Source organism: Phodopus roborovskii, unplaced genomic scaffold, assembly GCF_943737965.1.
Source record: "Phodopus roborovskii unplaced genomic scaffold, PHOROB, whole genome shotgun sequence".
NCBI lineage: Eukaryota > Metazoa > Chordata > Mammalia > Rodentia > Cricetidae > Phodopus > Phodopus roborovskii.
Genome location: NW_026125397.1, coordinates 2,789,198 through 2,814,859, shown reverse-complemented (window position 1 = coordinate 2,814,859; position 25,662 = coordinate 2,789,198). Strand labels below are relative to the sequence as shown.

The 25,662-nt window shown below is 40.8% G+C and overlaps 1 protein-coding gene across 1 annotated transcript in view; it reads left to right on the top strand.

Moving 5' to 3' along the window:
- The first annotated feature begins 17,766 nt into the window (after positions 1 to 17,766).
- The window catches only part of Pex7 (peroxisomal biogenesis factor 7), a 63,183-nt gene continuing 55,287 nt past the window's right edge, over positions 17,767 to 25,662 (top strand). The window contains exons 1-3 of the mRNA XM_051175358.1: positions 17,767 to 17,947; positions 19,457 to 19,514; positions 20,803 to 20,953. Of these exons, the coding sequence (XP_051031315.1) occupies positions 17,833 to 17,947; positions 19,457 to 19,514; positions 20,803 to 20,953 (324 nt within the window). The 5' untranslated portion in view covers positions 17,767 to 17,832. The remainder of the gene's footprint in view (positions 17,948 to 19,456; positions 19,515 to 20,802; positions 20,954 to 25,662) is intronic.

Sequence of the window (25,662 nt, the reverse complement as noted above, 5' to 3'; positions counted from 1 at the left end):
ACTCTACACACATACACACACACTAAAGTAAAAATACAACAAAACTGGAAGGGCGGTACAATTGCGTAGGGTATAAATAAAACCAGATGGCAGGACATAGAGAAACCAATCTCAAACTGGCTTGCTCTCATGGTCCTCCCAGGACCACAAAATAGTGACCTGCAGACATAGCGACCTGCCAGGCAAGATGTGTCCACTGGTGCAATAATGTCAGAACAGCTATGGGGTAAGTAATCACTCTCTGCTTGGATTTGAATCTTACTCCATAGGAGAGCATTTCATTCCTGGTACTGTAATCCTAGCCAAAAGTCTATTGCTGGGGAACTCATAGGCCCTAGACTGGAAACTTATTGTTATTTTGTTTAATGGTCATGCTATCAATGTGCCTTCTAAGTATTTATGTTTATAGCCGTAGACAAGGGCTTCTCTCAGCCTTGGTTGAAGAAGCACCTTTGTGGAACAGGCAATAGCCAATGAGGAGATACATAACATCAAAGGGCTGAGAGTAAGAGACTGGGTTCAGTCCTAAATGGGACATCTGTATATAATCCCACCAGCATCAGAAAGTATGTAAAAGCTGGAGGATGGAAAGGGCTACTTAAAGTTCACTATTCTGGATATAACACCGATATTGCAGTCATGAACTCACCACAGCGTCGGTTACCTGCACAAGACCTTTGTGTTAAGTTTTAAAATGCCCGTCAATGGAAAGGTTACTGGAAAATCCTCCACTGCTGATACAATGAGCCAATCAGACAGAACTAATAAATCCATAAATCCAGGTTTAATCTGCACAAAGCATTCCTGAGTGGCACCAGGGGAACAGAAAACCAGGAACCATGAGGTGAATTCCGTGGTGGGTTTTTTGTTTTGTTTTGGTTTGTTTTTTTCTTTTTATGCCCTCAGGGGATGGAGCTGCAAATGGCGGGCTTTTTAGGGGCAGAGTCTGGACTGTGGAGATTCCAGGGGAGGGGCTGCCCTTGGCACCCTAAGGACTGGGTTTGCAATGGGCTTCCAAACACTATGCAAAATAAAGTCAGCCAAAATCCCAGCGTAGATGAGGTAGAGGACCTCCAGCTCCCCCCCTCCCCCGCCCTGCCCCTTACTGAGGAGCTGTTGGCTATGGGTAGTTGCTGGGAAGGGGATATCACTCTTTGATGAAGATGTGGCCACCAGTAGATTTTCCACTTTGCAGTGGATGACCCTACCTTCAGGCACATGGGCAGCACCAATTGGTCTTAGTGGATTGTTAGAAACAAAATGAAAACCATGAAGTTGAAAGGAAGGTGTTCTGAGACAGTTGGAAGAGGAATTGCATAGCACATCTCATTGTATACATGTAAGAAATTCTCAAAATAAAGAAAAAGTTAAAGAAAAGATGGTCAATACTTTGCTGACATATGATATATGGTAGGAAGAGGTTAACATACTAATCTGTCTACTTTTGTGTTTAAATTACTATAAGAAATAAAAATAACCAGAAAGGTTTTTTTTAAATGAAACTTTATCATAAATGTTCATGGGAAAACTGAATGCCTAAGACAGATTAACTTATATTGACCTTAATTTGTAAAGTCCATGAATTTCAAACTCTACTAGTTTAAGGTTTGGACAAATGGATCCTAAATTTTACTCAAAGTTAATAATTAAAACTAAGCAGTATAATTTTAAAGGAAAGTGAAAAGAATATTATTCTATCTGAGATCAGGACCATGTGTATGTCTGTGTGTTTGTGTTTCAGATACATGTGTGTACATATACATAGAGAGGACATTTAAATGAATGTCAAAATTAGTAAGTAACAAAAGGACAAGTATGTATTTTAAAAGAATTCAGAGTGGTTGGAAAATATATTTTCTTCTATGGAGGAAATAGATTATCAGCTTCTCCTTCTAGCATGGTCTTGTGTGGAGAGATGTCACCTATCTGACATAGCTGATGTTTTCTATGTTCTATATATGTGATCAATAGCATAGATGAGGCCAGTATAACTTAGCATCAACAATGCTGCATTTTCCCTCCTTGAGAATTTTGCCTTCTCTTTAAACCGTGTTATGCTGCGTTTTCACAGAATGTTATCTCATAAGTAACCATTGGCATTGCTCTCCATTTTTCAGTAGTATTTGTAGTTATTCTTTGAAAATTTCATACATGCGTGTGATGTATGTCTACCCTCCTCCCCATCTTTAACTTTTGCTGGAGACCCCCCAAAATATCCCCCTCCCAACTTCATGTCCTCCTTTGTTTGTTTTTATAACCCACTAAATCTAATTCCCACGTGTTCATCAAGGTACTTTCCACTGGAGAATAGACAACCTATCAGTGACCACACTGCCAACGAATTAGCAATCCTACTCCTAGCAGTCAGCAATGGCCAAGGGCTTCTGCGATAGAGGTGAGGCCTCAGAAGCCCTCCCTACCCATGCAGGATTTTTAAATGGCTTGATCTTACGCAGGTCTTATATAGGTAACCATGGCTCCTGTGAAGTCATGTGTGCTACAGCCAATGTCAAGTCTGGAAGACAGCATCTCATTGCAGTCCTACCCATGCTTTTTGTCTTACATTATTTCCACACACTCTTCCATGATATATCCCCACCCCACACCTCCCAGATCCCTGGGAAGGAGTTTGATATGGATGACCCGTTCTTTACCAGTTCTGATTCTGTATTAGTCACGGTTCTCTTTTCTTAATGGTCAATGTCATGTTACAGGTCAAGGCCCTTGCAACCGATCTCGATGTTCTGAGTTCAGTCTCTGGAATCTACATGGTAAGAGAGAACCAACTCCCACAAGTTTCCCTCTGACTGACACTGGTGAGCCATGACACATGCCCTTTCTCCACAAAATAAATGATAAATAAGTGTAATTAAAGAAAGATTCAGGTGGTGGTGGTGCACTCCTTTAATTCCAGCAGCACTCAGGAGGCAGAGGCAGGCAGATCTCTATGAGTTCAAAGCCAGTCTGGTCTACAGAGCAAGTTCCAGGACAACCAGAGTGGTTATGCAGGGCAACCCTGTCTTGAGAAACAAAAACAAACAACAACAACAACAAATCCTTTTTTAAAAAAAAATTAAGAGCCAATGTGAAGGAGGGAGGCAGGGACAGAGGGAGGAACAGAGGAAATATTAGGGTAAAAATTAAACCTCTCGGATTCCAAAATCATTCTTCCGACAATGATAGAGCAGCATTGAGTGACAGGGGTCATCTGTATCTTTGTAAAATCAGAGACATCACTGTGAGAAGAGATTCAGCACTGCATCCCCCTCTGTCTTCAAAGTCCCTGCTTATTTCCCTATCTTTGAAGGCTCTATTCTTCTCCCACATGCTAAGTTTCCTTCTGTTCTTTGTACTTACAACAAACATCACCTTTTAATTCTATACAAAAACATTCACAGTCACCGTTTCTAAATGCAAACAGTTTCTGGTGAGATACTCATGCACCCCACCACCTGAAGTTGTCTACTTTCCATAAAAGCGTACCTGGAGTGTGCAAGTTTTAGGTAATCACCCATGAGCCCAGTTGTTTCCAATTCAATAGACTTCCAATGTTTGCATGAGTCACAGCGTTCCTCACTCTTTTTGGAAAGAATCACAACTTTTACCTGTAAAACAAATGACCTTCCCCTATAAACCCAAGCCTTAACACATATAAATATTTAAAATCTGTTGTTCATTCTCTGCCTGCTGCTACAATGGGATTCTTCTTTTCCTTTACTTTCTAGACTTATTCTTGACTTCTAATTTAACATATCCAGACTTTTCAGAAGTAGATTTCAGGAAACCTGGCCTCTCTAGATGAGGTGTTTTCTATTCATGTCAGGTCAGGGCAGGCTGAATGTGGTGGCACATGCCTTTAATTTCAGTACTTGGAAGGCAGAGGCAGGTGGATCTCTGTGAGTTCAAGGCCAACCTTATTTACATAGTGAGTTCCAGGACAGCCAAGGCTATGCAAAAAGACACTGTCTCAAAGAAACCAAAACAACAACAACAACAAAACAAACAAACAAACAAAAAAAAACCAAAAAAGTAGTGCAGCAGTTTTATAAGGCACATGCCTGGGTCATTCTAAGCCCACTGTTCTAATGGCCAGCTCCTTTTCAACGTGGAAAACAGTAAGAGCTCACGACATCACGCCCGCCACCTAGGGGTGACCTTGACTAGTGCTGCATGTGGCATACACAGACAGGAACCACATGCACTAGGTAAGGCTCAGCCTTGGTCTTAAACCCAGGAATGTATAGTTATGGGTCCATGAGTAGGTTTCAACCCCCAAGGGAAGAGTTAGAGGTGTGAGCAAAAGGAATGCATGTCCACTGCAGAGGTTCATGGCTACTCCTTGTAGCTTTGAGGGAAACTGTTGGCCCTGACAGCTTTGAGATGTATTCCCATAGCATTACTCTGCCCACTTTTCCTTTAGTCTTTATCAATACTTCTAAAGTAGTCAGGTATTAAAGCACGAGGGAAAGACTATGTGGTCTCTAGTTCTACTACCCAGCCTGAATGGGATCAGATGAGAGCCAGTGGGACAATTGAGCAACAATAGCACTTCATGTTTATACTGTAAATAATGGTTTTAAAGACATGTTTTATTTTATAATTATGCATGTATGCCTGTCTATGTGTGGGTATATGACGATGAGTGCAGATGAGTGTGGAGGTCAAAAGAGAGCATCATATCCTGTGAAGCTCAAGTTACAGGCAGTTGTGAGTTGCCCAGTATGGGTGCTGGGTACCTCTGCAAGAGAAGTATGTGCTCTTAATTAACTGCTGAGCTATCTCTTGAGCCCCCACCAATGAGTTTTGACAGTCTTACCATACCTTTACAGCTATTTGTAACCAAATATAATAACTATATTTTTGTCATGTTCGTGAATATGATTCTGCCTGCCTCATCTCCAAGTGTTTGCTCATCTCAATTGGAGTCAGTCCCTCTTGCCTTGAGGCAGCCCATGCAGCAGTCGAGGAGGGCCTCAAAATAACGTGGCTCCTGTTGTCAGGGTCATTGAGATGCTTCCTATCAACTCTGGGATGTTTGTCTCATCACTGGTCTTCTCGTTTGTACTCTATGCACTGCTGTGAGCATGTAAAGAAGATTTTAGGAATTCTTTAAGGGGCTAAGTTGGTGTTTTCCATTTCAGTGAATAATTATTGAGACTTTGCAAAGGAAATATTTTCATTACTTTATCCCAGATGTTTATTGGATAGACTAAAGCCACATTATTTTTTAGCTGGGCTCTTTATCCCTCATCAACTATATCTCTGTTTGTTTAGTATTCCTTCACATACTTTGTAAGTTTGGATTTGTTTAATGGGAATATGATGCACATTCCCTTGAAAACAAGACACTTAACAGTTGGTATTAGCAAATTCTTCATTTTCTGTTTATAACTTGTGGCCTTGACTCATTCTAAATAATGATCTAGAAAGGATAGAGAAAAGTATCCCCTTTGCTTAAGTGAAATGGCATGCTGCTTTTTGTATTTAATAATTATTTATTAAATTTTATTTAATTTCTATGGAGATTTGAACAATATAATACTATATGGTCATAATATTATTACTACTACTGATACTAATAATAAATAAATGATTATAAAATTTAGAAAATACAAAAGCCATCGGTCAGAGAAAATGTTTTAACTGAAATTTCAATAATATATGTATACTGATGTAGCATAAGGAAGTTAGCAAAATAGTTTAGCATATAGATATAGAAAAGTATAAACATTAGCAAATAAAGGAAAAATAAGACAATAAAATAATGAAATTATGAGTCTAAAGAGGACAAGAAATGACACTATTTTCTAAAAGTTAAATTCAAATACTTACACAAACTGCTCTAAACCTTTGTTGTGTAGACAAGGAGCCAATTATCTCTGCTGATTTTCATTTGCATAAATCCCATCACCCCCATGAAGAGCATGGGTTATGTTGACATAATAACTTGCGTATAGAGAATACAGCAAAGGATGGGCAAGGCTTCCAAGATGAGGTTATAGAAACCCTATAATGGCCTCTAGCTCATTCTCCCTCCTTCCCTCCCTCCATCCGCCCCTCCTTCTCTCCCTGCCTCCCTCCCTCCCTTCTTTCCTCCCTCCTCTTGAAAAAGCCATTTCCCATGTTGTAAACTGCCATGTGGAACGGCTTATGTGATGAGCAACTGAGGGATGTCTCTGGCCATTAGCCAGCAAGAAACTCAATCCAGCCAGCAATGATGTGTGTGGATTGAGAGAGTCTGGTCAAGCCTGCAGATGAGAACAGAGCCTACCTCACCCCTCAATGGCAGCCTTATGACAGAATGGGTATAATCCAGAGATACAGAGAAATAATAAATGATTGTTTTCAATGTTAAGATTAGGGGGAAAGGTGTTACATGGCAATAGTTAACTAGTACAGTAATAGTATCCAATAGCTATTGCTTTTAGAATCTACTGGGGACATTTAAGAGCAATGCACAGCTTTTTTCTTTTTAAATGAGACTAGTTTCCAATAAACTTGAACTTACAACATTTTGCAGCTATTGAAATTCCTGAGGAAATATTTTAAGGGGCAATGGTGTGTGTGTGTGTGTGTGTGTGTGTGTGTGTGTGTGTGTTGGGGTAATAACGGTTTTGTTGTAAATAAAACTGAGCAAAGAGGAGCCATAATTCCTGAGTGATTGTGAAGGAGGGTAAGAGAGAATGGGACCTGGAAGTCCCCTTTTACTGTGTGAACTAAGGATAGTGACTAAGCCAACCCAGAAAGCACACAGCTAAAATAGCCTCTACCAACAGAGAACTCGCAGTTAATTACACCTGCCAACTGACAATGACCTGTGTAAGGTGGTGATCCAGCCTCTCTCCAGCCACGTAGACAAGGCAGGGGCCACCATTACATATATATGACCAGTAGCTGGAAGTAGACCTGGATATGTCAGATTTTCTCCATCACACAAGCACAGAACTTACGTTCCATCTCGGGTCTCCGACTGAAGCCTTGTTCTCTTATGGTTGCCTTTTCATAAAGCAAAGTGGGGAGGGGGTAATGTATATTCTGCTACATTTACATTATGTCAGCTACCCAAAGTTTTAGTTTAGGTAGGTTTTTTGTTTGTTTGTTTGTTTGTTTTTAACCTATGAGTGAAATAAATATATTTCCTATAGTAACAATCTTTTTAGGATTACAATTTTCACTGTGATAAAATATGTATTCCATAACATTTGTCATTTTAACCCCTTTTAAGAGGACAGTTTTGTGACATGTACATCTGCATTGTTGCACAACCACCGACATTTGTTCCAGTACTTTTACATCTTACCAAACAGAAACTTCAAACCCATCAAGAAATACAACTGCCCATTCCCTCCTTCTCCAGTTGTTCCAATCACCGATGACTATTGGTACTTCATGTAAGTGAACACACACAGTGTTTATTGTTTTCCAGCTGCTTTATTTAACTTAGTATAACATCTTCAAACTTCAACTATATAAGAATATCCTTCACCTTAAGTCTAAAGAGTATCCCACTATTACATACTAATTACATTTCATTTATCTGTTCACTTCCTGTCATAGTCTACCATATCAAAAACTATAACAGGATAGTTTGTAAACAGCAGTTATTGCTTCTCATCCTTCTGGAGTCCACGATCAAGATCCAGCAGATCTGGCAGGTGGTAAAGGATCACATTTTAGTTCACAAACAGGAAGAATCTTCTTACTGGGTTCTTATATGGTAGAATGGGGAAGTCTCTCTCTCTCTCTCTCTCTCTCTCTCTCTCTCTCTCTCTCTCTTTCCCTCCCTCCCTCTAGTTTCCAAAGTCACTAATCTTACAGTGGTCCTACCTCCTAGTATCCTCCATCATATTGGTGAATAGATTCAGTATTTGAATTTGGGGTATAACAAACTCATTCAGACCACATCGTTTGCCAGTAGTCACCATGCTGAACTTGAAAGTCTCTGAATTCCTTCTTCCAATTTTGAATATACACCTGAAAGAGTACTTTTAGGATACTGTGGTAATTCTATGTTTAATTTTTTTCTCTTTTAAAGACAGTTTCTCCCTATGTGTCCCAAGCTGATCTCCAGCTTATAATCCTTCTGCCTCAGCCTCTGGGTGCTGAAATGACAGAAGTGCCCTCCCATGCCCAAATCTACATTTAACTGTCTTTTGAGGAACTGCTATGCTATCTTTCACACTGGCTGTCCTACCTTCAACTCCGCATGCTCAAAATCTTCATACAAGGAAGGGCAAAAAAAAAAAAAAAAAAAAAAAAAAAAAAAAAACAAGTGACAAACGATATAACAATGAGTACTGTAGACAATTGGCTCCGAATTATGGACCCTTAAAGCTTGAAGGGTCCCTAAAGCCCCTCATTAAGCATTCATTGTGTATTTGGAGATAGTACTTGATGATTTAAAATGGCAATTGGAATCTCCTCTATCAAACACCCATTAAAGGTGTCCTTCATGCCCAGGACAATCTTGTCCAGGATTCAGAGGAAGAAGGAAATCATCCATTCTTTTTCTTTTCTTTTTAAGTTTTTAACCCATAACTACAACAAGCAACCTTAAACGCAACAACCTGTCAATTTACTCATGATCATGATTCACCTGGCTGGAAACAATGTATTTCTATTTTACTTCCAGTCAATCTTAATAGGAGGGTTATAAAACTATGTGGCCTGATAAACACTTGCCATTAGAATATTTATGAGGTCACCATAGCAGTTATAAAAACAGAACAACTTAAATATAATTGCATATCTTTTACAGAAACCTGACATATAGCCATGCCCACCTACGTTGTTAATTATTTTCCATGGTGTTGGCCAATTTTGGAAGTTACACTCTAAGGAGCAATACGTGTTTATACAAAAATGGTTTCTATTGCAGGTCAACCATGCTAGGAACCCCTAAATGGTAATGAGGAAGGATAATATACGGGCATGTTCTAACTACAAAAGCAAGTTTTCGAGTGTTAGGACTTGAATCTGAGATTTCTCTTGTGGGTTCTTGTGTTGGAATACTCAGTACCCAGCTGATACTGCTGTTTGGGAAGACTGTGAAACCCCATTTGGCCATGGGGTATATAAAATGGTCATTGGAGTATGGCCTTTCAAAATTGTATGGAATTCTGGTCCTGGCTGGAGCTCTCTCCTTTGAGGTCAGGATGCCCACAAAAGACCCCACATGATCCCAGCCCCTCAGACCTGAAGCCATGAATCAGAGTGAACCTTTCTGCTTCCCTGAGGTATTTGGTTGCTGTGATATGAATAAGTAACCCAACTGTCCTTTTCCCAGGGCCCCACAGTCAGAAGTTACACTCCCACCAGAAGCCACTCTTCCTAGACACAAAAATAAATAAATACATTTTAGGCTGGCCCATACTGCAGCATTGGGAATGTGTAATTTCTATTAGGCTTTCTAAATATACTTAGCATAGTTTGTCTAACTGTTTAAACTTCAAGACTTTCTAGCCAGAAGCGATTGCTCTGGCCTGTCCTTTCCAATTTACACAGGAAGAAACCAAAGTCTAAAAAGTTGAAAGTGAAGAAAGAATTGAGAAATGGGGAGCATATTGAGACTAAACCTCAGGATTCTGTCCTGTAGCCTGTTACCACACTGGCAACATCCTTGATCAAAGTAATCTTAATCTTCAACACTATGTATAAGCATTTGTGTGCCTTCATTGATAGATAGATAGATAGATAGATAGATAGATAGATAGATACAGACAGACAGACAGACAGACAGACAGACAGACAGACAGTGAATAGGTAGGAAGGTAGATAGGTAGATGGATGGATAGAGACAGACAGTAAATAGATAGGTAGGTAGATAGATACAGAGAGACAGGTAATAAATAGGTAGGTAGATAGATAGATAACTGATAGAGACAGACAGACAGATGATAGATAGATACAGATAGTAAATAGATAGGTAGATAGGTAGGTAGGTAGATAGATAGATAGATAGATAGATAGATAGATAGATATACTTCACAGGGGGGTATTTAAAAATAACCCCAGGAAATCATTCACAAATTTGCTATTCAGTGTCATTATAAGTGGAGTAAGAGGGATTTTTTTTTCTTTCTTATTTATTTTTTTACTTTGGTTTTTTGAGGCATGGTTTCTCTGTGTGGCTCTGTTTGTCCTAGAGCTTGCTTTATAGATCAGACTGGCCTCTAACTCAAAGATCCCTCCTGAGTGCCAGGATTAAAAGTATGCACCACTACACATGACTCACTTTTTATTAGCTTGTTTATTGAAACAGGGTATCATTTTGTAGCTCAGGCTGCCCTCTAACACACCATATAGTCTAAGCTGGCTCCCAGATCCCAACAAACACCCTGCCTGAGATTCCTAAGTGGTAAGATTATAAATATGCATAATAAGAGCAATCCTTTGCTAATCCATTCATTAATACACAGGGACGATATTTCCAGTGGTAGATTTCAAGGAGTTCTTTACTTGCACCGAAGCCCTTAGTATCCCCTCGGAGCTCCCCTCAGAAAATGCTGATGGACAAGAGTGTGAAGCAAGATCGGGGAGGGCTGAAGCAAACGAGCAGTTTCCAGTTCAACTCCTTTTGTCAAAAGTTTATGGTATGTTTACTACAGACCAAATAGCTCCAAGACGTCAGTGACACAAACAAATTAGAAACTTTGCTCTAAGGTGCCAGAAATGCAGTGGGAGTGGGGTTTTAATAGCTATGTACTTAGCTGCTTACTTCAGAAAATCTCTCAGGTGAGATGGACTGTTTCACAATACTATAATCATGTACCCACAGGGAACAGGCAATACGTTAGAGCACCAACCCCACTCTGCCCAATCTGACTGCTTTATGGACGGAACTGCAGAAAACTGTTTACCCCAGCTGTTGCAGCCACTGTCCTTCCCAGGCAGGCTACACTATTTTTAGCTTAGACTGGGTAAATCTTCCCATACCACTCTTTGCTAATGTCCCAGCTGTTTGACGGTTGCTAACCTCAATAGTTTATTAACCGCTATGTAGCAAGTTCAAAAAGTTCTAGGATTTCCCCAATTTATTCTATAAAAGTACAGCAAAATCTCCAGGCATTGTAACAGGCTATTGTCATTCCATAGCAGCATTGCCTGAATGCAGAAGGCCAATTCTCTCACATATCAGTGCAGGGTAAATCTATCTACCTTCAAGAAGCATGTGTTCCATGTGCTCACTGCATGTAACAGAAACCCAAATATAACAGAGACTCAAAAGATAAGTATATTTTCCTCTCATGAAATACAGGTCAAGATTTGGTTAGTCCTGGCCTCCATTGATCTTCCCAGCTCTCTGGCTTTTGACTCCTCCTTCTTCTCCTCTTTTCTCAGTCCCATTTTGTAGTTTATACCCATAGAGTCACCTCATGATTGGAGACTGACTAATGCATCCAGTCATTGTGTCCACATTCTGGATGCTTCCTTTCTTCTGTTATCACTGTGACCCGATGGGAAGCAGTTTAAGGGAGGAAGTGCTTATGTTGGCTCACAGTTCTAGGGGATCGTTTTCTAGTGGCAGGAAGACATCACAGGAAGACACCACAGGAAGGCATGGCAGCAGGAACAGGCAACCATCAGCGCATGTTGTATCTGGACTAAGAAACAGAAATTTGGGCTGAGTTACCAAACCCCAAGTTCTGACCTCAGTGACCTACTTTCTCCACCGAATCTGGAGATTCCACAGCCTTCTCAAACAGCACCAACAGTTGGAGATCAAATGTTCAAACACATGGGCCAGTGGAGAACAGGTTACATTCAAGCAACATCACTAGGCACTGGGAAGTGAGATGGAAGAGACAGACAGAAAATTTGGGGGACATGAGGAGGAAAAGGAACCCCTTCACTCTGGAATCTAATTGACACCTTTGTCAGAAACAAAGCAAGGGTTCCAGCACAATCACCAGCTGCTGGGGGTCCTTTTCCCTTCCTGGCCATAAATCCAGTTTTCTAGGAACCTCACCAGAAATCCCATTTATGGGGAAAGGACATGTACTAAACTCCTTTTGCAACTAATGGCTTCTGGTTTTGCCTTATTCACGGCATCTCTGAGTATCCTCCCTACAAAGCATCAAAAAACAAAGAAGAGGATAAGAAATCTTTGCAACATTTTGGACATAACTTGAGTCATTGAAGGCTAATGTCAGGATGATTGGTTACTCTGTACACACACTTGGTGTTCTGGCTGGTTTAAGTCAATTTGACGCAAGCTAGAGTCATCAGAGAAAGGAGCCACAGCTGAGGAAATGCCTCCTTGAGATTCAGCTATAAGGCATTTTCTCAATTAGTGATCAATCAGGGAAGGCCCAGCCCATAGTGGGTGATGCCATCCCTAGGTTGGTGGTCCTGGGTTCTATAAGAAAGCAGGCTGACTAGAACACAGGCCTAGGCCTTCCCCCAAATGGTGTGCCAGACTTTGATGATAGTCAAGCTGATGTTAGGTCAGATACAGTAAAATGTTATTTAAAGGAATGAAAGTTAGCCGAAAATGACTTTGACTCTTGATCTGGAATATTACATCACTAGCAAATCCTGATGTTCTAGACAGCCAATGTCAGCCTGCAGGTTCTGTGTGGTATATGCGACCTCCTCAGAGAACTTCATTTCGCACAGGGACAGAGGACAAGAAGGAAAATGTCTGCACATGGTTAGCGCTACATAATTTTGTTCCTCAACTGTTTCCCACAGATTGGTTAAATCTTTAGGTCTAGAACACACACAGATGTAGGAAACCAGATGCATTTCCTTTTTAAAAAAAAAAAAACAAAACAAAAAAAAAAAAAAAAAAAAAAAACATGGGGCTCAAAATTAAAAGCTCTGGAGTGAGAAGACTCACTTCTCATTTACTTTCCAAATATTTATTTACAATGCACACGTTTCTCTAAAATAAACTTACATCCTTGATATTTGGATCAGTATCTCAAAAACAAATACTAAGATTTTAAAGAAAATGAATTTAGGTCAATGTAGTTTCTTTTAATTTTGTGACAGTGTTTTGTAGTCCCATAAGGATGATAATTTCAATAACATTTGCTTTATTAATTAAGCTTGTGATTGAAGAGGTTGCCCAACATCATGTCCCCATTAAAAAAAAATGTTACCTTGTTGTCACTGAAGCATAGAATAAAGCTTGGCTACCCTCTGGTGGGCTTAGTTGGATTAGAGTATCTTTTCAGTTTGGTGAATTTTCTTTATAGCAAGCCTTAAAGCTATAATAAAAATATTTTTTAAAAAATTAGAATTTACCATTCTTTTTTTATAGATAGGAAAATACAACCCCAAAATGGCAAAGGGTCTTTTGTCAAAATACAAGGTTTCCTGCTACTCAGTCATGCTTTCTCCACTATAAAGCTGTCTTAATATTATGGTTGTTTACATCTGTTCAACTTTGTTCATAGCAGCATTATTTGTAATAGCCAGAACTTGGAAGCAACCTAAATGCCCCTCAGCTGAAGAATGGTTGGAGAAAATATGGTACATTTACACAATTGAGTACTACTCAGCAGAAAAAACAAATAAACTAAAAACAATGGAATCTTGAAATTCAAAGTCAAATGGATGGAACTAGAAAAAAACCTTCCTGAGAAAGGTAACCCAGTTACAAAAAGACAAACATGGTATTTACTCACTCATATAATATATGGATTTTAGACATAGAGCAAAGGATTATCAGTCTACAGTCCACACCACCAGAAAACCTAGGAAACAAGGAGGACCCTAAGAGAGACATACATGGTCCCCCAGAGAAGAGGAAAGGGACAAGATCTCCTGAACAAATTGCAGCATGGGGGAGGGGAGAGGTGGTTAGAAGAAAGGGAGAAGAGGAGGGGAGAAGAGGGCAAGAGGGATCAGGAAGATTGAGTCAGGGAAAAGAATAGAAGAGAACAAGAGATTCCTTAATAGAGCGAGCCATTATAGGTTTAAAGAGAAATCTGGCACTAGGGAAATGTCCAGAAATCTGCAAGGATGACCCCAACTAACAATCTAAGCAATAGTGGAGAGGCTCCCTTAAATGTCCTTCCCTGATAATGAGATAGATAACTACCTTATGTGCTATCCCAGGGCCTTCATCCAGTAGCTGATGGAAGCAGAAGCAGCCACCCACAGCTAAACACTGAGCTGAACTGGAATCCAGTTGTAGAGAGTGAGGAGTCATGAGCAACGAGATCAAGACCAGGCAGGAGAAACCCACAGAGACAGCTGACCTGAACAAGGGGGAGCTCATGGTCCCCAGTCTGATAGCTGGGAAACCAGCATAGGACCAACCCAGACACCCTGAATGTGGGTGTTAGTTAGGAAGCCTGGGCAGTCCACTCTGGTAGTGGATCAGTATTTAATCCTAGTATACGAATGGACTTTGGGAGCCCATTTCACATGGAGGGATACTCTCTCAGCCTAGACACATGTGGGAGGGCTTAGGCCTGCTCCAATATGACAGACTTTGAAGATCCCCAATGGAAGGCCTCATTCCCTGAGGAGCTAAAAGGGAATGTGGTGAGGGTTGTGGGGGGACAGGAGAGGAGGGGAGGGAGGGGGAACTGAGATTGACATGTAAAGGAAGCTTGGTTCTAATTTAAAGAGAAAAAAGGTACCCTGGAAAATATATATATTGTTTTATAAACATTCTTAGTCATCAAATTTGCTACAGAGAGATGTTCTATGACTTGAGAAAAAAGGGAAAGTAAGAAAAGCAATTGTGATGCTCATAGACTTATAATGAATGTTTTTTTTTTCAAATTTACAAATTCAGTTTTAGAGTTGATTGGGATTTCTGGAAGAGTTCAGCCTTGATGAAGAAGCTAAAGGGGACAAAGTTTTCTTGTGGGATAGGATGGCAAGACTGTGTCTGCGTAGGTGGCAGCTTAAAAACAAACCAGCAACAACAGTAATTCTGTGGTACAAAGAACAGAAGAATCTTTCATAAGAAATCCGTGGGCAAATTATGTGAGAGAGGTGGAGAAAGGCGAGTTAATTCTGTTCAGAAGCTTCTTGAATGTTTTCCCTCTGAAAGGGAATAGGGAGGAACAGCCAATTCAGGAGAAGTTGGTAAACAGTAGATATTTGCATAATTCTTAGACTTTTCAGTTGACTTAACATTGTCATCGGAGTCTCTTCTTAATGCACCAGACTTTTTAAAAGACCATTCTTCATCTTAAATAGCTGCTGACAGAAAAACTGTAAAAGAAAAGTATAGGGGAGTTCCACATTTCTTTTTGCACAGAGTTACAAATGCTAATATTTTACTGAATTTTTCTATCTTCCTATCTACCCTTGTGTTATCTATCATTTTAAATGTTTAAGATTAAGTTGTAAGATATCTATCTATATACATATATATGTGAATATATGTATGTGTGCATACATATATTTACTAAAAAAACATGTCTACGAAACCAAAACTCAATTAACACAGACAGGCAACTAGCATAGATGTGAAACTACCCTGAATACTGTTGTCTCCCGTGCCCATGACTGTGAAAGCAGTGCACTTTCCTGGTTCAGGACCTAGCTGGAGAGCTTGTCTGGCGTGAGTTGCAGAAGGCTTTAAGCAACAACAGTTCTTTACTTTTTTGTTTGTGTGCTTATAGATTTTATTTTTATTTATGTGTATACATGGGTATCTGTGTGTGGGTGAGTCCAGTGCCCACTAGAGCCAGAAGAAAGTGTCAGCTGAAGTTACAGGAGGTTGTGAACTGCCTGTTCTACATGGGTTCTGGATACTAAACTAGGGTTCTCTGCAGGAGCAGTAAGTATCCTTAACCTCTGAGCCCAGCCTATTCTTTTTGTTTTTGGAACAGGAGACAGCTATGCAGACCAAGCTGGTGTATAGCCCAGGCAGGCCTCAGACTCCATCCTTCTCCCAGTGTGCATCATGCTGGTATTACAGATGTGTGCCACAGAGTCCAGCTAGACTTTAACTTATATGTCATTGTTTTTGAAAAGTACGTTGCTCTTTTATCTGTGAGTTCAGAGATCCTTTTGTGTGATCACAATTAACAGTTTAATTTGGCATTGAAGTTGCTAGTGTCTGCAAACATGAGTGGCACAGTCTCCATGTTAACACCGACTCTCAGGATTATCTAAGCCACCTTGTGTCATCCTCAAAAATGGCACATAGGTCATGCAAGTGAAATGACACCACATGCATTGGACCATAGGTTTCCATGACCACAAAAGCCATCAAACAAACAGACACAAATACCACCCTTGAATGCAAACTTCCAAGATGACTCACGTATTACATGTAGTGTACTCATTGTCCAATAAAAATGGAATAGCACTGGAACTAAAATTTCAACCTTAATTAATAAAGCTGATAATTAAGAACTGAAAATAAGCCTGCTGGTCCTGGAGCCTGTATTCATGCCCATATTGCTATGTGAGGAATTCAGGTCTGGTGGCTTTCTCTGGTCCTAGCAGGAAGACACCATATAATGCCCAGGCCTCCCATTACACAAGGGATACCCTGCACGATCTTAGGAATGGGATGTTGCTTTAGGTGGTTTGTTTGTTGAGTGTGTATGAGGCCATGTTCCTGCTGTCTTCTCCAAACAGAACCCCAGCTTGCTTTGGAGCACACTGTTCCCTTAGCAGGCCCAATGTCAACTTCTATTTTTCTAACCCACATCTGAAAACGTGCATAGTTCTCTGTTATTTAAACTGCCTTGAAAGTCTTGTTCCTTGGGCACAGTGTGAAGACTTCCTGTTGGAACACAGAACTAGTGGTTGACTTCCTTCTTGTCTACTAGATGTCTGTTGGTTCACCATGCCCTCTCTCTGTGCAGGCTGAACCCTGATAGCTCCTATCCCATGTGGATTCAGGTCTCCTTGGATTTTCACCTTTCTCCTGGTCCTATAATGTCTTCCAGCTTTTTATGTAACAAAAAACCCATGTGTCTGCATTCACCACAGATGACCTCCTTCCTAGTGTTTCCTGCCTCCTTCCCTTTGAAAACACCCATATATATTTATTGTAGCACCAACAGCATTTTGATTACAGTTAACAGTTTTCATGTCTTGTGATATCTTGAGTTTAACCATGTACTCCAAGGATGCTTTTGGATGTGAAAAGCTTAGCGCTGTGCTTGGTGTATGAGTTGGTTTATGCAGGTTGAGTGGTTTAATATTAACAACAATCTCACTCGTCAGTGTTTGGTTTGGCAAATTACACATTCATCTTCCACACTGCACATGCTTGGCAAATGTTTGAATGAACGAATTAATGAGTCCAAGTTTCCTTAATTAGCCAGAGATACAAGCACACTGCTACTACATAGCATCTATAGAAAGTTAATTGGATATGATAATAGTTCTTTCCCTTAGCTTCATTGTTGTCTGGCTTCAAATTACCTTGGGCAACATAGCACTCTATTCGTTGTCTTTGGACTCATTAACTGATTTCAGAGTTTGCTTTTCTTTTATAATCACCAGGACAATGTCAGGATAGCAATGCTTTGGAAGTTTAAGGAATTAATAAAAGCACAAGTTGACCCGCCTTAGAGGCTGCGATGGAACATGAACAACCCTCGGAAGTGTCCCCTAACTTTAACCTTCCCCCTTAGTTCTAGAACAAAGTCTAGAAGGCCAGTTGATTTCGGCCAGAGCAAAATCAGTGGATGTTTGCCCAAAAGAAAAATGGTCTCCTTGGCGTCTGCTCCCTTTTTTATGTGGCCCAATCACAATCTAGGCTTGTGGGGCGTCGGCGCCCTCACTTCCGCCTGGCCTTCCTGGACTAAGTTCTCAGAGAGTCGCCGCCGTGTGCTTCTTCCTCGAGACTGTCTCCGCAGCTGGGCGGGGAGGCCGAGAAGCTGCGGGCCGGCGGGCGGGATGAGCGCGGCGCGGACGCTGCGGGTGCCGGGCCGTCACGGCTACGCCGCCGAGTTCTCCCCGTACCTGCCGGGCCGCCTGGCCTGCGCCGCGGCGCAGCACTACGGCATCGCGGGTGAGCCCGGGAACGCGCCTTTGAGCGCGCGCGGTAGCCTCCCGCCACCGCCAGGGGGAGACAGAGGACCGCTCCACTCTCCTGTCTGCCGCCCCCCCCCCCCCCATTGGCATTGAGTCCAGGGAAAATGTCTTTCTCTTCCTTAGGAAGGATGAACTTGTCAGCACTTGGAAGGGGGAGGCAACAGAGTCACAAGTTCAAAGCCACCCTCAACTAATACGTAGGGAGACTCCGATCCTATCTTTAAAAAAGACGAGAAAATACTGTCCTTGGTTTTTGTCGTCTCATGGAAAATGGATAAATTTGCAGAGACGCCTATGCCATATATAGTTAGACTTCTTTTAACTCGTACCCCATCTGTTGTTTACAAACTGGAGCAACGTGTAGCAAGCTGTTGTGTGTCATCGATCCGTAGTATTTGTTTTGTCTACTGTAGGAAAAAAAAATAGGATTTCTGAAAGTCAGTGATAACTTATTTTCTTATAGTTTCTTATCATTAAGTCTTAGTGCTTTCGTGGACAGATTTACAGTCCTTGGCCTCAAGTTAGGATAAAGATTTTAAGTCTTTTATAAACGTTCCTTATAAGGAGTTGGTATATTTAGGAATTGTTTTTTAGAGGGTTGTATCTGACCGATTTGCTTGTATGTGTGTCTGTGAACCACAGCCTTGCCTGGTGTCTGTAAGGTCAGAAGAAGAGGATTGAAGAGGGCATTGGGTCCCCTGGGACTCGAGTTCCTGATAGTTGCTAGTTGCTAAGTGGGTGCTGGGGCCAGAAACTCGGTCCTCTGTAAGCAGCCAGTGCTTGTAAGGGATGAGCAGTCTCTCCAGCCCCAGAATTGGTATTTTTTCACTGTTTAAGTGGAAGAGCTTTAACACCTTACAAATGAAAACATCTTATGGAATGCAAATGACAACTCCGTTAAGACTCTGGGAACACCTGGGTGTGCATGTAAGCTTAATAATTAGTTGTCAGATCCACTTTCATCAATTATTAGAGTGTGCGAGCAACCAGGGAAGAGAAAGAGACATTGGTCTTTTACCAATAGTAATTAATTGCTGGCAGATAACTGGAGTTAATACTATTTAAACATTTGGGCAAAGAGGACCCAGTATTTCCACAATACTTTGTCTTAAAATACTATTTAGATGTGTTTTGCCTGTATCAGCAAGGCAGGATCATAGTCTTAGGAGTCTATAAGCATGAGATTTCTCTTCCATTAGTAGAGATGCAGCATCAACTTGAAAGGTGCCTTTCAAGCATCTGGCCTGGTTTGATCGGCACTTGGGCATCTTTCCCCTATGTTGGTTTCTGGGTTCCAGTCAGGCCAGATGGTAAGTTGAATATTTAATGACTGAAGCATTTTGTGTACCTTCTAGTCCTTTTGTTTACGTGGTCACAGTTACTTTAAGGGAAATTTGTGATAGTCAAAGCAGGTCCATACTGCTTAACACTTTACCTTAGAAGGCCTGTGGAAGGTTCAACAGCATGACCTTTATTTTCTCTTTAGGTTGTGGAACTCTATTAGTATTGGATCAAAATGAATCTGGACTACAGATTTTCAGAAGGTAAAGTGGCTGTCTTTTCTGTTGCTTCCATAAGACACCATGATCAAGGCATCACTTTATTGTAAAATAAAGTGTTTGGTTTGGGGGTGTGGTCTCAGGGCTTAGGGTCCATGGCAGCAGAGCAAGGGCATGGCTATAGGAGCAACTGAGAGCTCACATCTTGATCCACAAGTAGGAGGCAGAGAGATGCATGCTGGGAATGGGACAGGTCTTTTGAAGTCTCAGAGCCTGCACAGTGACATACCTCTTCTAACAATACCACACCTCCTAAAGCTCCCCAAACAGTTGTATCAACTGGGAACAGAGTATTCAAACATTGAGCCCGTGGGGGCCATTGTTCTTCAAACGGCTGTGGTGGCTCTAATTATTAAGCTTATATATCTCAACCACTGTCAAAGTCTTAATACAGCTCCCTTTTAAATAGTTGTACTAGTAGGTTTTGATTTATGATGTAAAAGAAGCTTTTACATTGGCATAACATAGAAATTATTTTGTCACTTAGGATTATGCTGTGTTCTCAAGCTTATTAGTGTCCACTTATAAATTGTATATTTTAAACAACAGTGAGCCAGTGAGTACATTCTATGACACCTCCCCTTTGCTGTCTTAATATAATGTAGTTTTACTTAAGCAAGAGCTAATGCCCATCTTGTGGATTACCCAGTGTTTCTCTTCTCTCTGTACCCGACTTCCCTGTTGATGGATAGACTCATAACACTTCATCAGGGTTCATGAAAGGCAGAGAAAAGAGATTGGGGTAGCAGGTGACTCTCTGCTCCTAGGTGAAAGGTTTCTGCAGTAAGTGTCAGACAGCTCAGAGGGAGGGCGTATGGGAGTGTTTACAATGATTTTGAAGTGCTTGCTTGTGCATACTGAGTCACGGGCTACGGCAAGCAGCAGGTGTGACAGCGTGCCCTGGGTAGATTGCATCATATTGGCGGCTGCAAACCTCTTTTTAGTTTAGCTTTCTAGTTGTCTCCCTGCCCTCCCTTGGCCAGTCTTCTAGGGTAATTGTTGTTGGTAGAAGGGTGTAGTTTTTTTGTATTAATTTGGTGAGAAAATATTTTTGAGGTGTTATTTGTTGGGAATGTTGTTAGAGCATTTCTGAACCGGTTTCTGTGAAGCATCTGCTTATCTCTTGTGGTGTTGCTAATCATATGAGATAATGTGAGTTAAGATACATGAAAAACTAAGAAAAATGATTATAAAGTTAAGGTTATTAACCCTTTTCTGATGAGCAGTTCATGTATTATTTATTTATTTATTTATTTTTTTAATTCTGGTGTAGCTTTGACTGGAGTGATGGATTGTTTGATGTTACCTGGAGTGAAGACAATGAGCATGTCCTTGTCACCTGTAGTGGTGATGGCTCACTGCAGCTGTGGGACACTGCCAAAGCTACAGGGCCCCTCCAGGTCTACAAAGAGCACACTCAGGAGGTATGATGGGAATCTGTCTGGGATGGTTGCTTCTCTTTTTTAGACTTTGTTTGAAATCTCTTTGGGAATGAACATGGGGAAATGTTTTCAGGGGACAAGATTAAGCTTTAATGTTCCCTGTTGATGGTAGATGTCACTTATTTTATTACTCAAACATTAAGTAATTCTTGGCCTAACACAAGAAAAGAAAAGGTCAGGCTCCTCACTGGGCAATATAAGGGCCGTCAGCGTTCCTTATGCTCTGCCCACAAGCCTGCTGTGCAGTGCCTTAAGAGACACTGGGCAGGCTGTTCACAAGCTCTGTCACTACTTGTCCTTAGGCTTCAGAGAGACTTGGAATGTATTCCAGTAGCAGCATCAGATGCCAGCCAGGAGGCTGAGTTTACTAAAGAAGTGTGTGTGTGTGTGTGTGTGTGTGTGTGTAAGTAATATGGGGCATAGGAAGTAGTTTAGACTCTGTAAGAACCAAAATACATGTGTACATTTTAAGGGATGTTAAGTGTTTTAACCTCAAAGTATCAATAGAACCTTCAAATAAAGATTTGCAAATGTGCTTTTAAACTTGCCTCCTTAGGGCAGTAGGCAAATGAGTTTCAATTTTTTTTTTACCTACGCTGTGCCTCTCTCATTGTAGGCCTTCAGCAAGTGATTGTTAATTAGATGGAAGAACATGAGTGTTTTGTGATTAAAAATTGAATTGTGGGCACCCAAGATAGCATTGACTAGCTATAGTTCTTTTTAAAAATCAGTATTCTTCAGTTACAGCTATTTTAAAAAATGAGTACTTTTATAGTCAGTTCTAAAATTAATGAACACTTTATTACTTTCTTGTATTGGGATGGCTCCTTGAATATTGTGGTGATAAACTACCAAGTTTTTAGAAAAATCACTGGGTAATGACAACTTGGTAAAGCAGGCACTGGGGTTTCCAGATGTTTAATGAAAGGGTCCCTTCAGAGGAGCAAGCCCAAAATTCAGACATTGTGAAGTTGCATCATTTTTGCTGATAGTTTTGTTGTTATTTCTTTGGGGTAGGGGCTCTTACAGCCCACTCTAGCTTAGGGGTCACTGTGTAACTGAAAATGACCTTGACCTGCTCCTCCTGCTTCTGTGTCCCAAGGACTGGGATTACTGGCGTGAACTACCGTGCCTTGGTTACTTTGCTTTTTCTTATACAATTTATGATATGAGTAACTTACCCCCTCGCCTTTTATGGTACCCTGGGGATTAGAACTCATGGTCTCATGCTTGTGCAGCAAGCACTCTTACTCACCCAGCCATCTCTCTAGATCCCTCAGAGGTAACTATTGATAAACATATGTCTCAGGACACTTTGGTTGTTAGCTGGAAGTGGCTTTAGCAAGTAGATTTATTGTTTGATTATAACTACTACCTATTACGACTTTTACTGATTTACTTGTTTATGTGAACTAATAGCATTTTTAGATGTATTTCAGTATGTACTCATGTGTCTTAGTGTGGGCCACTGTTGAGAAGCAGGGTTTCTGTGATTACCACTAGAATCACAAGCTAAGAAAACTACCCCAGGTACTCTAGGCTGAGTGACCTGCAGACAACAGAAATCTGTCACAGTTTGAGAACCTGAAATCCAAGGTAGTATATGCTTTCATAGTGAGATTAGGAAAATAAAACACTGAATTCCTCTAGGTACTTAATTTCTTTCTCTTTTGGTTTTTTACCACAGGGTTTCTCTGGGTAACAGCCCTAGATGCCCTGGAACTCACTTTGTAGACCAGGCTGGCCTTGAACTCCCAGACATTTGCCTGCCTCTGCATTCTGAGTGCTGGGATTAAAGGTGTGCGCCACCATGCCTGTCTCTAGGGACTTGATATTTAATTTTAACTTTAGAAATTAGCTTATAGGGTAGTGAGTTTCCCTATAGGGTTTTCATATATAGTTGATTTCAGTTTATTACCCCCCCCCCATCTTCTTTCTCCACTGTTCCTTTTCCCCTCCACTAGTCTTCCCTTCCATTTTATTCCCTTGCATCCCTTCTGGGGAAAGGTTTCCGACAGTCAACTTTCAGTTGGAGCAAAAGGGAGATGAGCTTTAGGCCTTGAGGATTGAAAGTCTTGTTGGAATCAAAGAAAAAAGAAGACAACTTAACATCAAGGTGTGGTGGGTAAGATTGCTCAGTGGGTCAAGGTGCTCGCCACCAAACTTAATATCAAAGCAGGAAGCAGATTCTTTTCTGTATTATTTAATTGGTGTCTGCAGAGGCTGTGGGTCTTTTAAGCTACATAAAATGACTTTGCCTTAGTCAGTGCTGAATATAATGGGGTGGAAGAATAGGAAAGAATGCCAAGTTCAGCAAGGATTACAAAGGAAAAAAGGGGGTGAACCAAGAATTTGATTCCTCTATTTCATGACTTACAGCGGCTATAGAAATTGCCGCTGTAGAAATTGTGCTATAGAAATTGAGGTACAGGGGCTTCAAAGGTGTGTGCAGAAATACGTATTCTAGTTTCTCACTTTGTTTGCTAGCACGATCTTAAAACGCTGGGAATTTGGCCTCCTTGCTGAATAGCCAGGGTTGTCAGTTTGCTGAATCAGTGTCCCACACTTCCCTTTCCCTTTCTCCTTCTTGACAGTTTGGTCCAGGCTAGCCTCCATTTCCTACCGTAGCTGAGGATGACCTTGCAATTCTCATCGTCTTGCTTCTACCTCCTCAGTGCTAGGATGGCGTCTGGCTGGCTGTACCCAATGTATGTGGCACTGGAAATGGCACTCATGTCCCAGGGCCACATGCAAGTTAGGAGACACGCTGCCATTTGAGCTATATCCTCTGCTTCGATTTGTTTAAACAAGATGTATAGTTCAGGCACTTATAAAAAGTGATCTTTGAGCTGAGCATGCCACAGCTGTCACTGAGAAACTGCATTTTTATATTTTATAATAATGATGTACCATGTAATCTAAGTCTTTAAATATTATTAATAAGTCAACCCTTGGATAATGACCAAAGCTAAGATATCTATAATGATGGATACCAAGAAAATATTGATACATAATAGTAATCAGCCATGTATTTGACACTAGTGTGGTCCCTAAACACATAGGTTTATGCTTAAAATCGCACAGACTATTTCTCCATAAAAGGGATTTTCCCTCTTTCATTCCTTTACATTTTTGGTGACACCGGTGATGTACATGTTAGAATAGCACTCTACTGTCAAGCCATACTCCAGTTTCTTTTATTTTCTTCCAAAGGATTGCAATAATTATAGGAAAAAATCAGCATGATATATTTCCTTTTGCATATTTAGTCACAATCAACCATTTACTTTAGAGTAGATTGCTATAGGTAGATTTTAGTGTACTTTAAAATGGCAATTCAAAACCCAGGGACTGTAGAGAAAACCAGGTTCTAGTTAGATAGGCACTAATTCATTTTCTTTGTTTGGATTTTACTGCTAGTGGGATGTAACATCTGCCATCACTGTTAGAGGAGCATCGTATAGTATTTTAAAGTCTGTGCTTGTATTCAGAGTGCTAAGCATGCCTATGCTGGTACCACATGCTATGCATCAGGCATGTATAAGACTTGAATGCTAATCTGCTGTAGTTTGGGGTCTTGCAAGCAAACAGAATCACTTGGGTACATTGATGGGAGAGGAAGTTGGGAAAGTAAGTGTGTTATTTCCCAGTGGAGCCCAAGTATGGTATGGTCCTATGTAATGGCTACCATCTGAAGAAGGGGATATAATTGCTCACTTACTTGCTTCAGGTGCTAGCTGTTCCGTAGGACTATACTACAATTATGACATTTGAAATGCCCAAATTTAATATGAAAAAAGTGTGCAAAATACTTAACTGAGTTGTTCTCAAACTTTGCCGAACATTAAGCACTGCCTCTGATGCATAAAAATGTTTTCATGCTCAGGTTACAATGTCTGGGGTGTGGGGAAGTTGTCAGGGGTATTTATGGGGTCCCAGTGTGTAGCGTTGTTGGGAAATCACTGCTTTAACTTCATAGGCATTCAATTCTGATGATGTTGATGTGTTTGCTGGCTAATGTTATAGAGTATAATAGAATGTCAATGTAAAGATCCTTTAATGGCTGTGCCGTGCAGGTTAGTTTTCACTGTGGACTTGACACAACCTTGAGTCACTCCAGAAGAGAGTCTTAATGAGGAATTATCTAGATCAGGTTGGCCTGTTGAGGCTATAGAGAGTCCAGCCCCTGGTGGCCAGCACTGTACTGGGCAAGGCCTTGGTCCTGAGCCTGGTCAGAGAGGAGAGCAGTATGGACCGTTTCTCTCTTCTATCCAGACCATGAATATGATGTAACTGGATGGTTGAGTTCCTGCCTAGACTGCCTTGAAATGACCGACATATGCGGGAATTGTAGGCCAAACAAACTTTCCTCCCCTGTGTTGCTTTTCATCGGGGTGTTTTTTTGTTTGTTTTCAGCAACAGAAATGAAAGCAGTACAATAGCTTTACCTTGCACAGTTTTTATTCATATTCCATTTACCCAAACTTAAAACTTTCTTTAAAAACTTAAAGAAGAGAAAATGGTTTTGAATAGATAGAAACTGCAATAAAATATGTTTGAGTAGAGAAGGATTTTCATGCCTGATCATTGGTACTGTGTCTGTCATCTTTCTCAGTACTCAGTTCGGGTGTCAACACTAGGCCTATCTCCAGAGAAAGTTAACAAGGGAACCAGAGATAAGAATTAGAATT